The 15,158-nt window shown below is 28.5% G+C and overlaps 1 protein-coding gene across 1 annotated transcript; it reads right to left on the reverse strand.

Annotated features, from left to right (window-relative positions):
• Positions 1-2,151: 2,151 nt before the first annotated feature.
• On the reverse strand, positions 2,152-4,310 carry LOC122517701 (leucine carboxyl methyltransferase 1). The gene is made up of 4 exons (XM_043636222.1): positions 3,963-4,310; positions 3,139-3,322; positions 2,713-3,064; positions 2,152-2,622 (listed from the first exon to the last, which is right to left on the reverse strand). Exons 1-4 carry the CDS (start codon positions 4,170-4,172, stop codon positions 2,418-2,420), a joined length of 951 nt encoding a protein of 316 aa, XP_043492157.1. The 5' UTR covers positions 4,173-4,310; the 3' UTR covers positions 2,152-2,417.
• Positions 4,311-15,158: the final 10,848 nt, after the last annotated feature.

Here is a 15,158-nt window from a genome sequence, read left to right on the forward strand (position 1 = left end):
ATCTGAAACTAATTATTTTATTAGAGATACTTTAAATGGGAGAAGTATTATATATATATCCTTCATTAAAACGACATTTAAAAAATATTGAATTGAATGTTATATAGTTGTTCATAAATTTCTCCCACTTAAAGAGACTTCCGTTTTAAATATGTGAATGTATGTAAAAGATAATTTAGAACAATAATTGATTACTCTTATTTTTCTGACTAATAAATGCATAATTTAACAATATCACAAAGTTTTGCAAAGATAAAGATTAGTTCTCTGATCACCTTGTATATAACTATAATAATATGGAAGCACACAAAATATTTATATGACTTTCATATTTTTCCACATGTTTACACCATCCATACATATGCTTATGAATTAATAATTACTTTTATAGAATGAAATACATGCAGAAACATAAAGTTATTTAATTTATAGATATAAAAAAAAGCTACATTAGTTTGAGACTCAAAAATTCTGTTACTAGAATATGTTATTAAATAAATTTAATAATATAAATAATTTGACTCTCAAACTTTAATTTTATTTGAACACATAGTGTATTAATAAATTTCATTTGTAGTTTTTGCACAATCATTATGAAATTATTGTAAATAGATTCAATTTTTTGTATATATAAGGTATTTATACAATTTATGTAACGTTTTTGGTTATTGTATTAATGATTTTGAATTATAATATTCAGAAAAAATCGAATACTATACTAAAAGAGATAGAGAGAGAAAGAGAGAGATCATTTTATTTTTGTTACTCCAGGTATGCAAGCATATCTTTAAAAATATACATTTAATAAATATTCCATCACACATTTTCTTATGAAGTTATCCACATCATGTTCAGATAATCTTATGTCTAAAAAGTGATTTTTAAAGTATAACACAATAGTTTCTAAAATAGAATTGATGCAAATCTAAAGTTAAGGTTTGAAATATGAGATGTAAAGAGAATAATAATTTTATTGTATTCATTTTAAATATAACACCGATGAAGCTTTATGCACAGAAAATATCTATACAAGATAAATTTAACATTACTGAGTAAGGATACTTTTTATGTTATTTATAGTTTAAATATACCATAACCCTGATTTCTCCTCATATGAAAATAAATCTTTATTAATTCTTTACTACAAATTTACTACTTGTCTATACCGATAATGTGCTTATTTAATTTTGTATTGACTGAAATAGAATTCCTAATACCACTTCTTTAACAAAAATACATAATATCTTATATAAAAAAAATATTAATTCATACTATATTCATGTGCAAGCATAAATAATTTATGTTTATATTTTAAAAAAACAATTAACGAGTATTCAAATAATAAAATTTTTAAAAAGTAAAATTTAATTGTGGATATTTCAACGCTAAAATTGTATACATATATCGTATATGTATTCCTAATTATATTATATTTTATATTTATGACATTATTTTCATTGTTAAGTAATCTCACTTTCGTTGCACCTTATGTCATAATCTTAAATAATGACTTCTTAATAAAAGAAAAACTTAATACTTTCTTTTTATCAACACTCGATTATTATTATTAAATACTATTGCCTTTATAGCTACCCAATAATCAATGTTCTGATACTTATAATGCATTGATGATATCTTTTCAAATACAAATTTTTGAAAGTTTTTATATTTTTTTTTATGACAACAGCGTATTGTTTACATTGTTAAATTTCTAAACATTCTGATTATAATATAACTTCAATAAAGTTTTCAACGTATTTTTTTTGTATAGAATTTCATTGTATCTGTTGAACTACTCCCATTAACTTCTGTTACTTTAGTGTAATAGTTAATAATAATAATAATAATAATAATAATAATAATAATAATAATAATAATAATAATAATAATATAGTAATAGTAATAATATAATTATATATATTACAATAAAATGTTCATAAATTTAACTATCTCTATTTTTAGAGTTCGGAAGCAATTAATCTTATATGTATATAAATTGAGGTTTCATTTATATACAAGAAAGGAGTAGTTTCAAATACTATCAATTGACCATTGAGTTGGCTATATCATTATTATATAAATAATTATTATGGATCTCCTCTATATATATCTGCTTTATATTATTTCTTAAAAAATAAATAAATTCAAAAGTAGACAGAGGAATATATATTTGGTGCAGTTTAAAACATGTACACACATTTTCGCAAATGCACAAAAATAAATCTTTTTCTTCTCTTTGTTTCTTTAACTAACAAAAATATTATTTACTTCAAACAAATGTAATTATATAGAATCTTTATGCGTCTATGAGATTTCCAATTAATTTCCCCTGGCTATTATAATGAATGATTCGTGAACTTACCAATATTTGATTATACTTTATCACTACCTGGAGTAACTGAAAAAGTTTTGGAAAATCAACCCTGTGCTATAGACAGATTTTTAAATGTTTGTCCATTCCAAGCAATTGCAATACAATAATGTTGTAGTAATTGAATGAGAAGCTCTCGTTCATCAAGCATTTCTATATGTTCAATTCGAATGCGATCCGATTCAAGCAGTGAATCGTATACTTCTACCATTGTCCAAGCATTAGAACCTTCCCATCTATTTACTGTAAATCTAAAATAAAATCCTTATTAGAGTTATGTATGCAATAATCTTGGATATATTGAAATTTTGTCAAAATGCAGACAATAAAGTAGATCATACCGTCTTTGTTGAGTTTCTAGCGTTTTACAGTCTTTGACTCCTGACAATAAGCATCCACGACTACGTAAATTTGAGAGCATTACTTGCCCAAATTTATCCTTCATATTTATTTGTTCATAACTCACGAATAAACTATTTGGAAATTTATCTGCAAGCCATTGTAATAGTACTGAAACTGCTCTAGTATCTACATATACTAGAACACACTCCGCAAGAAATAGGGTTGGTAAATCAAAATTAACTTCAGCTTGTGTTAATTTTTTTTCTACTTCATATATATCTCGCAAATCTGTTCCTACCAAATGATAATTAGCAGCGTGTAAATCTATTGTTGAAAACCTTATCTCACCGTCTGTAAATAAGATAAATTAATATTAATATTAATTGTTTTATTACTACATAAACGATGTATATTAATATTTTTACCTTCTGTATTTAATGTATCTATCAATTGTTTATGTTTTTTAATGTGATAACATTTCCTCGCTGTAATACTTGGAAAATCTAGTTCTACAAAGTTTGTAGGATTATTTCCAGCATTCTTGAGTTTCCAATAAAGTGTGTCAAAACCAGCACCCAAATTTATAATTTGACTCTTGTCACCTGACAGCTATACCAATAGAACAAAATGTGTCAATAATTTTGTGTTAATAATATTTTTAATTATTTCTTTTAAATTCCCCTAATGCTTGCAATTTATTAAACAGCAAAAACAAAGTTCTGTTATTGAGTGAATATTACAAATTATGTTTCGTACTTTTTAATTATATAAATAGAAGTATTTCTGTAATATTCTGCTAACTGAAATCTTATAAATAAATCCTACTAATGTTAAGTCATTCGCGGATACAATTAATTACACAACAGAATATATTATTAATAATTAGATATTATAAAATTTCAATTTCACAAAATAACTCTTACGATATTTATATTTAAAATTAGTAACATATATCACTTTTCATTTGGTGCATAACGTCAAATATTATTATTTGATCGACAAAAATAATGGTTTCGACAAATTATTACAAGGCTTGCTGATAGTATAGATTTTACATTGACCTATATCACAAGTTTACTAAAAAAGCAGATCATGTCGAGAAATTGGAGCAGGGCCTCGGCCAGGTCAAGGTTTCCGGCACTGAAAATCTTTGCTGTACAAATCAGCTGTCCATTTACTGTTTCCGTATTTTAGGTTATACTAAATTTGAAAGTCATATTTAGAAAAATTCTCTGTCGTTATTACTCACTTTAAGGAATTTATCGATGAATACTTCTATGCCCTTGACCCTTGCGTAGTAACCACGATTGATTTCGGGAGGCTTTCGTGTAGTTTGTTTGACAAAAAAATTGATGAATGGATCAGACCAGTATCCAAGTTGCACTGCATATCTTTTACACTCACTGGCATCATCATTTGTGGCCTGTATAGCTTCATCGTCCGTCATACCTTTAATCATTACACTCGACTTTTATAACTTTAGTTGTAAAAACTATTATTTTTCGTGTTCTGGACGTTGTATCTAATACTTGTTCCTCTTTGAAAACTGCACTATCGGCCATACTGTTCAAAGTACAGGGCTGTATCTACTTACATTTAATGAAAAGGTATAATAGAAGAATGAATTTGGTCTTAACAGTAACGTATATAGTACCTCCAGAGAATACAGAAGTACATAGAAGCTCACAAGTTCCCTTTTCGCATAACCAAAATCATTTTAGATAGTACCCTGACCAACAGTGGGCGAGAGTAGGTACTTAACGCGATGACGGTACAGTACTATCAAAGAATACTATATTCTTTGATAGTATATATAGTTTAATAATATTGTAATAAAACTTTAAATAATTATATTCAATTTTTAGTGTATATAAAAATGTGTGTGCCTTCAGAAATGCGTTTATAAATACATGTATTTATATTTTAAAAATTATTCATGGCGTTCAAAGAAAAAAGAATTTCAAAGGTTTGGTTGTTAAATCCAACGATGATCACCTGTAACAAAAAGAAAACTATATTAATCATAAAATCAAATGATAGAATAGCCTGACATATTAATCGTCCAATTCTCAGATGCACTTTTCAATTGAATTCTCTATTTATTTTGATCAAATCTCTATTTACCGTTGTAATGAAATTAAATTTAAACGCGTGATTTTACATTTACAAAAAAAATATATATATATATATATATAAAAAAGGGAAAAGTATAAATATTAAATTACTAGAAAAAAAAATATCTAATAATTATTATGAAATACTTTTAAATTGCATTTTATGGAAAAGAAAAATTGCAAATTTAATAAAATACGATTACAGTGAAAAATCTTAAAAACGAAACAAGAAAACAAAAATTACTGTAATATTTACCGAACGTTATTTAAGCTTGAAAATGTAATAATACGAAAATTTTAATATTTTTGACTTTAACTAAACACATATGCATCTTTTTGACGATTTTGAGGGACACAAGTTTGGTGTCCCAAGGAGATGGAATGGTCCATCATCTCCAATTACAACTACAAACTAATGACGAGCAAAACAGTAATATAATAAAATATAAAATATGAGACTAGAGAGAGCTATCTTCAAAGAGTTCGAACTTGCTGTTGAACCTTTGAAAATAACTCAACAGTCTCAATAGTAGTTGCCCTCTTCAGCCACATTTAAGTGGGGGCCTCTTCGGCATAATGCCTCTTCTTTCTTCATGCCCTAAACGCTGCTGTGAGGCTTTTTCTAAGTGCATTTTATAATGCATTTGCTGAACAATCGCAGCTTAAAGAAATCCACAAATCGTACAATTACATTTACTCGAATGCCTCAACAGATATTTGATCTAATCGATGAACCTATTATTAACACTTTGCATTTAAAAGATTAAATAATATCAAACAAAAGCAGAAACTTTGTCACACATCTTATGGTCCTGCATTTTTACTCGACCACTTTTATCTTTTATCTTTATTCTACTTTGTATTTATTATACATATATAACAAATGAAGTATTTTCAGTAGGAATTACTAAAGAGCAAAGCATTAATATACTTAATATTAAGTAAGTATCCAACGTATTCAGCTATCTTCACTTATTCGAAAAAAAATTAATTTTTAAGAAAACGCAAAGACTTTTGAATCGTTCGATACTGATTTATATCTCGTGGTACAGAGTATCAGCAATATATGGAAAAAATAAAAGAAATATTTAAATGATAAATGAATCTAAAGGTTGCTGAAACTTTGTATAATATCCGGAGAAGAAATTTTCCACTCCTGAGTGAAAATTACAATCGCGCGACTTCTCCGGTCTCTACCTACTTACAAATTAAATAAACATTCACACCTAAGTATGCTACCTGCCTGTATATTGGCAATATCTAAAAAGATCAAACATACGTACATACCCACCCACTCACTCCACGATTCTCTCACATACCACCAGGGTGCAAAAGCCTAAACTAGAGAGCATGCCCCGGGGCACCTCCGACACCCTAGTTCAAACGCGTGTTTTCTAAAATTATGGGAGTACGTACCAATGCTGTAATCGTCTGTCAAGGCTAATGATTATTGCAAAAATGACTAATGCAAAAATACAAGTATACACTAGTATATATTGCATACTAGTTATATACGAGTATATCATAGTTTCCACAAATAAATGCGGTAACTCTACTATTCAAAACGATTTTATTACAAAAAAAAAAGTAGAAAAATTTAATATAAATATAAAAATATAGAAACACTCGTATTTGTCATATCACACGTGATATGTAGAAGTAGTGTTCTCAGTATTAAATGATGTATTAATTAAAAAATATCGCGAAACGATGTACAAAACACTTTACCTAATACGCACACACAGGTGTAAAGTACATCGTGCAATCACTAGCACAATGACAGCCGCCAATAGGGGAAAAACTTAAAACTAAACCTATACTAACCGTTTCTCACCCATACGAGTAGCACCTGGGCACACGCATAGATGAGAACGCAGAAAGTACAGGGGGGAGAAACGGGAGATTAGTATATTAAAAGCTGAAAATCCTGATCTAAAAATTATGATTAAAGACACATAAATATATAACACATGAATACATTTTAATAAATATTCATCTAAGCGACTAAGGACTCTACAATTTATTTGATAAATAATAAATTTAAAAATCTTTTAATATCTTTTAATATATTTTAATATATTTAAAAACCTCGGACGACTCCTTTCATTAAGTTGGCTGTTCTAATAAAAGAACTGGGCTTTGAGCCACCACTTAACTGCTAGAATCTATCCGTCGCGAATGAGTTTGTCTTCTTGCTCATTTATTTATAATATCGAAGTATCGATATATTAAAATTAATCGCGATTAGATAAACTAAGTACGAAGCAATGCATGTAAGACATTTATTACATGCTTTTCTGGACAAAAACGAGTAAATAAATGCTCGAATTCACCACTACTAACCACGAACAAAACACGTAATAAAAAAGAAAGTGCATTTATTAATTGCATTATTAATTAAATGAATTTAACCGGTGAGACAAGAAAACCTATCCTGAACTAATATAAAATATACAATACAATATACAATATAATATACAATTTTCATGAGTAACTCCTAGAAAGGAATTACTCATGTGCTCGTCACTAATTTATTTAAATAATTACAACCAGTAACTCGTGCCGATTAGGACCTTTCATCCTCGACATGATTGAGCACCGGAGGGACTTTAAATTTTAACTCACGGCATAAGAAGTTCTACGATGGCTCCAAAACACTCCTACTTCGCAGCAAGTATTGTAGAATGCGAGTATCGAAGATCCATCGAAGATCCATCGAAGATCCATCGAAGATCCACCGAAGATCCATCGAAGATCCATCGAAGATCCATCGAAGATCCATCGAAGATCCATCGAAGATCCATCGAAGATCCATCGAAGATCCATCGAAGATCCATCGAAGATCCATCGAAGATCCATCGAAGAATTCATTCCACATCTTTGATAAGGTAGAAAGTCCGTCGTCATATCTGTAAAATAAAATAGAACAAAACGATAAGTTATCTGCAATATAATCTAAAATCATATAAAATAAAATCGAATAAAATGTAAATAAAAATAGATACTTACAATGCATTCCAATGGGATGAAATTCAATTGCACCATGGCGATGCACCTCGCGTGAATCTAAAAACGCGGTATAAACGAAAATAAGAAACTATAGATGAGTTTCTTATCGCGAAACCGAAATTTTATTATACGACGAACAACACTGATTCTAATTCGCGTTTGATTTTAATTTGTTTTACGCCCGATCACTGATTCTAAACAACTAATTCAAAGACTGCTTTGCACACAGTCAATGCAAGTAAAAAATCTTCATTGATGCACTGATTCTAATACGCGAACAGTCTGTGCGACTGTTTAAAGATAAAAATATAACTTTACTCGAACAAACTCTAATGCAATTACTGCCTTGGTCGCAGTTAATTTAATATATATTTCAAAAATGTTCGCGAACGCGACGAAATTGAAATGAAAACGAACGAACGTGCTTCTAATCCGTGATTTTAATTATATTTAACGATACAACACTCCCGTATATTGCTTCGCGCACGATAGCAATGCACGAACACTTGCAACACTTCACAAACACAATTCACAAACACTTCCAACACTGATATATTCCCATGATGATCTGAAACAGAAATAAAAACAAAATTATAAATATCATTGTTGTAAATAAAAAAATTATTATAATTATTGAGAAAGTGTTTAAAATAAAAATTGACTTACGTTTATTCTTCATTGATGAATGCACGATGGGTATCCTACCCTTAGGATGACGATGAGCACACGTTTAAACCGAATAGAAGAAACTTACGGAGTTTCTTTACCCGAAAAAACGAAACTTTTACATACGGCGTACAACACTGATTCTACTTTCCGATTCTTTTATATTTTATTTTTACGATGCAACACACGAGTACCTCATTGCCTACGCGCTCGATTGCAATGATGTTCTGAAACAGAAAAAGAAAAAGAACAATTAATATCATCGTTATAATAAAAAACCATTAAAGTTATCATAGAAACGTTTAATAGGAAAATATACTTACTTTTAGTCTTCATTGATGACTGCAGGATGGGTATCCTACCCTTAGGATGACGATGAATAAAATAAAATTAAATAAAACTCTGAAAAGCTGAAACATACTAAAAAGATTATAGAACAATATATCCTGTGAATCATTCCTGAAGGCATTGCACACTTTTAAAGATATTTTATCATAAAGAATCAATATAAATTCAAGCAATATTAATTGCCTTTATCTCACTACTTGTATAAAATTACATATAAAGTATTTAATATCAGTAAAAATTGTTAATAAAAATCGATAACGTTATATATATATAATAGTTTAATACGTCACGTCGTTAGATCTTATTGTTAGCTCGTTGAAGGAATGATCTGGAATGAACACGTAACCGCGTCCTTCATGTCGAACGTTCGGCTGTCTTCGTTTTGTTTTCGGCTGTCTTCGTTTCTTCTGTTCTCACTTCGAGAAATTCCTGGAATATACGTACACATTCGTTATTGCCCGTAGATAGAATATTTTGTTTTCTTATTTTCTCTCTCTCTCTCTCTCTCTCTCTCTCTCTCTCTCTCTCACTTTCGTTCTCACTCTTTGTATACATTTCTGTATGGTTTAAAAAAAAGAATAACGCTTACCTCGATGAATATGAAGATAAAAAAGAGTAAACACAATTGTTAGACTGAGTATATGTATTCCTGCTGGACTCTCCTAATGCTAGGTACCTAAAAAAGGAAAAAAAAAGATTACATTAGTATAATACAAAAAAATCAAATATATGAGTGTATGTGTACGAGCTACCTATACTTATGCATATATGCCTGTATGTGTGTGTATGTGACAGGAATCGAATTTAATACGAAATACGATCTTTGAATACATAATTATGAAAAATAATTAATTAGAGCATCATTAGAGATGGTAGTAATTATCGATACCATGAAAAAAGCTGGAAATTAGAAGAAATATTGTTAAGTAACATTGGTGAGATTGGCGGGACGTCGAGATATATCGATGTTATATTCTCGCATATATCTATCGAACTTTTCAATATTTCGTTTTGAAAACACTCACGTATGAAAATCTTGTATGTAGCTATCGTTTGATATATAATAGGAAGGTGTAAAATACTTTTCAATTACCTGAGTTAAACGAGATGACAGGTATACAAAATGGTGGTCGTCGCTGTGACGTAGCCGCAAAGAAACGAAGCGACATCTGAGACGACATCATGGCTGCTTCAGAACTTGCGTTTTTTATCTATCATAGAAAAATATCGAATAGTTAAAAATAGGATATAGGAACATAACAATTGTCGAAATATATACTTTATTAATCCAAACAATGAAAATTGAACATTATAAGTCGATATCCATAGAAATGATGCCGTAAAACAAGATATATATATGATTGCGTAGAAAAATGCATACCAATGTACATGGAATTTTTTTCTACACAAATATTCTTTATCCTCGACATTATCGTAATCTTTCGATTATATCATTTGGAAGTCATTTGCTAGAAGAATCTATTAGTATATAGGAAGATTATTTACGTTAGAAAATACTTTTTAATTACCTGAGATTAACGGGACGACGTAGCATCCGTCCGATCTCCAGCACCGACGCCGCGAAAAGAAAGAGGAATGATCAGCAAAGAGCCCTGATTGGCTGATAATTATTGCAAAAGAAAAAGATGACCAATCAGAAATTCCCAATTACCATATAGAAATGTATTTTACGCACACGTACGTAACTCGCCTTTCTTCATGACCACTCTAGTCAAGCTTGATATGATAATTTATTTATTAAATAAATAAAAAATTTATTCTATTTTACTATTTAAGGTACACGTATCTTGTTAATATTTAAAAAATAACGAAAAGAATAAAGACAATATGCACTATAATCCTTATCACACAGAACAGAAAAACATACATAATTTATTTATTACAATAATTAAATATCAATTTTATGAATTATTATAATTATCTAATTACTAATCCAATTAATAATTATTGTTATCTAATTTATTTTTCTGTTAGGTGTATACGTTCCTTGGTAATATTAAAAAAATAACGAGTCAAATAAAGACAATATACACTAAAAACTTTATCACATGGCAACGTTCTGATTTAAACATTCCTTCAATTTTTATGTAATTTTTTAAACTAATATACATTTGTTTTAACATCCCTGTGCAATGATGACTTTGGATAATAAAATTTTTATCCAGAAAAATATCACATTAAAATTATTTTATATTCAAAGTATATTAATAAGTATGTAATGTTTAAACCAGTACATATGCGTTTAAACAATCTGAAATATAAGTAGAGTGTATCAGAATATTTAAAAAATTGTTAAATAATCGATAGGAATGTCTATTGTTGTCTAAAAGCTAGGAATATACGATCTATGTACCGTCCCCTTCGAAATCCACCGTTGAAATGAGCTCTTGTCCTCTATGAAAGTACTTTTATTAAACGTTGTTTATCTGACTTTCCTAACGTTGCGCATGTGTATAAAGGGTGTCATACATCTAATACATAATATTTAAGATTGTAACGTTCTTATTTTAGTATTCTTTTAATTTTTGTGTAATTATTTTAGTGCTCCTGCGCACTGAGGACTTCGAGGGTAAAATTTAGCTGCAATATAAGAAAAGTGCATTAGTGCATTAAAATAATTCTGCATTAATTGTTAATGTATACGTAATGTACACGTATATGGAAATGAAAAAAGAAAGTACGTTTCTCTAAACAATTATCCAACCAATATATTAAAACAATTATTAAACAATATATTAATGGAAAATGAATTATTAAAGTTTACCATTATGATAGAAGAAAGCTGAGGTGTTTGTTCGTTTGAATACCATAAAAAAATTGCCTGGATTCATTTTAAAATCTTGTAAGTTCTTCTTATATGTATGTACTTGATATACGAAACAATAAAAAGCATAATCGATGCTGTGCTTCTTAAAATCTTCAAATACTTGTAAATCTGCAAATCGTAAGATGGTTTTAATAAAGTATCTAGCAAACTATATATCTATGTATGATTTTTGTATAAGATATCACTCTCTCTCTTTCCCCTTCTCATACTTTTTTTATTACTATTCTTTATGTTATAAAAGAAAAGAGATAAACTTACCACAAGTGATATCAATATAAAAAGTAAACACAATTATTATTTAGATAGAAAAGTAAAAACAATTATCGTACTGACAATGAGTATGTGTATTCATGCTGTATTGTACCAATGTTTGGAAACCTAAAAAAAAGTATAAAATAACATAGCATTGGTATAATATAAAGAAAATTAAATATATAAGTGTTTATTATACGTGTAACACGTTCCTTGGTAATATTTAAAAAATAATGTACAGAATAAAGGCAATATACACTAAAAACTTTATCACATTGCACTGAAAACACAATCGCATAGAAATGAAACATCGTTATAGAAATCTTTAAAACAATTGACATAAGGCACTGTAGCCATCCTTAAAGAATTAAAATAAATTGAAACAAAACAATTGAAATCTCACATGCCAACTATGAAAGTATAAATTCCCATATTCTGTATTTATATGGAAAAATTCTTGTTATTTTAATTCTTCGAGGATGGCTATAGTGCTTCATGTCAATTGTTTTTAAAATATCTGCAACGAGGTTTCTTTTCTATACGATTATGTTTTTCTGTGCGGTTTTTAGTGTATAACCTCTTTATTTTATTCCTTATTTTTTAAATATAATAAAGGAACGTGTACACCTAATAGGAAAATAAAATTATTTTTGATTTATTAAATAAATAAATTTTGTGTGTTTTTCTGTGCAGTGTGATAAAGTTTTTAGTGTATATTGTCTTTATTCTACACATTAGTTTTTAAATATTAATAAGGAAAACTTGATACTTTACTAATACAATCTTATGATTTTCAGACTTGCAAGTATTTGAAGATTTTAAGAAGCACAGCATCGATTATGCTTTTTTATTGTTTCGTATATCAAGTACATACATATAAGAAGAACTTACAAGATTTTAAAATGAATCCAGGCAATTTTTTTATGGTATTCAAACGAACAAACACCTCAGCTTTCTTCTATCATAATGGTAAACTTTAATAATTCATATTTTCCATTAATATATTGTTTAATAATTGTTTTAATATATTGGTTGGATAATTGTTTAGAGAAACGTACTTTCTTTTTTCATTTCCATATACGTGTACATTACGTATACATTAACAATTAATGCAGAATTATTTTAATGCACTAATGCACTTTTCTTATATTGCAGCTAAATTTACCCTCGAAGTCCTCAGTGCGCAGGAGCACTAAAATAATTACACAAAAATTAAAAGGATACTAAAATAAGAACGTTACAATCTTAAATATTATGTATTAGATGTATGACACCCTTTATACACATGCGCAACGTTAGGAAAGTCAGATAAACAACGTTTAATAAAAGTACTTTCATAGAGGACAAGAGCTCATTTCAACGGTGGATTTCGAAGGGGACGGTACATAGATCGTATATTCCTAGCTTTTAGACAACAATAGACATTCCTATCGATTATTTAACAATTTTTTAAATATTCTGATACACTCTACTTATATTTCAGATTGTTTAAACGCATATGTACTGGTTTAAACATTACATACTTATTAATATACTTTGAATATAAAATAATTTTAATGTGATATTTTTCTGGATAAAAATTTTATTATCCAAAGTCATCATTGCACAGGGATGTTAAAACAAATGTATATTAGTTTAAAAATTACATAAAAATTGAAGGAATGTTTAAATCAGAACGTTGCCATGTGATAAAGTTTTTAGTGTATATTGTCTTTATTTGACTCGTTATTTTTTTAATATTACCAAGGAACGTATACACCTAAAGAAAAATAAATTAGATAACAATAATTATTAATTGGATTAGTAATTAGATAATTATAATAATTCATAAAATTGATATTTAATTATTGTAATAAATAAATTATGTATGTTTTTCTGTTCTGTGTGATAAGGATTATAGTGCATATTGTCTTTATTCTTTTCGTTATTTTTTAAATATTAACAAGATACGTGTACCTTAAATAGTAAAATAGAATAAATTTTTTATTTATTTAATAAATAAATTATCATATCAAGCTTGACTAGAGTGGTCATGAAGAAAGGCGAGTTACGTACGTGTGCGTAAAATACATTTCTATATGGTAATTGGGAATTTCTGATTGGTCATCTTTTTCTTTTGCAATAATTATCAGCCAATCAGGGCTCTTTGCTGATCATTCCTCTTTCTTTTCGCGGCGTCGGTGCTGGAGATCGGACGGATGCTACGTCGTCCCGTTAATCTCAGGTAATTAAAAAGTATTTTCTAACGTAAATAATCTTCCTATATACTAATAGATTCTTCTAGCAAATGACTTCCAAATGATATAATCGAAAGATTACGATAATGTCGAGGATAAAGAATATTTGTGTAGAAAAAAATTCCATGTACATTGGTATGCATTTTTCTACGCAATCATATATATATCTTGTTTTACAGCATCATTTCTATGGATATCGACTTATAATGTTCAATTTTCATTGTTTGGATTAATAAAGTATATATTTCGACAATTGTTATGTTCCTATATCCTATTTTTAACTATTCGATATTTTTCTATGATAGATAAAAAACGCAAGTTCTGAAGCAGCCATGATGTCGTCTCAGATGTCGCTTCGTTTCTTTGCGGCTACGTCACAGCGACGACCACCATTTTGTATACCTGTCATCTCGTTTAACTCAGGTAATTGAAAAGTATTTTACACCTTCCTATTATATATCAAACGATAGCTACATACAAGATTTTCATACGTGAGTGTTTTCAAAACGAAATATTGAAAAGTTCGATAGATATGCGAGAATATAACATCGATATATCTCGACGTCCCGCCAATCTCACCAATGTTACTTAACAATATTTCTTCTAATTTCCAGCTTTTTTCATGGTATCGATAATTACTACCATCTCTAATGATGCTCTAATTAATTATTTTTCATAATTATGTATTCAAAGATCGTATTTCGTATTAAATTCGATTCCTGTCACATACACACACATACAGGCATATATGCATAAGTATAGGTAGCTCGTACACATACACTCATATATTTGATTTTTTTGTATTATACTAATGTAATCTTTTTTTTTCCTTTTTTAGGTACCTAGCATTAGGAGAGTCCAGCAGGAATACATATACTCAGTCTAACAATTGTGTTTACTCTTTTTTATCTTCATATTCATCGAGGTAAGCGTTATTCTTTTTTTTAAACCATACAGAAATGTATACAAAG

The sequence above is a fragment of the Polistes fuscatus genome, unplaced genomic scaffold (assembly GCF_010416935.1).
Source record: "Polistes fuscatus isolate 324 unplaced genomic scaffold, CU_Pfus_HIC Scaffold21, whole genome shotgun sequence".
Taxonomy (NCBI): domain Eukaryota; kingdom Metazoa; phylum Arthropoda; class Insecta; order Hymenoptera; family Vespidae; genus Polistes; species Polistes fuscatus.

Excerpts from the sequence above, each read along its gene's own strand:
- LOC122517701 (XM_043636222.1), bottom strand. The coding sequence starts at position 4,172 with ATGATTAAAGGTATGACGGACGATGAAGCTATACAGGCCACAAATGAT. Across the intron at positions 3,323-3,962 it reads TCATCGATAAATTCCTTAAA|CTGTCAGGTGACAAGAGTCA; the intron begins GTGAGTAATAAC and ends CTATTGGTATAG. Across the intron at positions 2,623-2,712 it reads CTAGAAACTCAACAAAGACG|ATTTACAGTAAATAGATGGG; the intron begins GTATGATCTACT and ends ATTTTATTTTAG.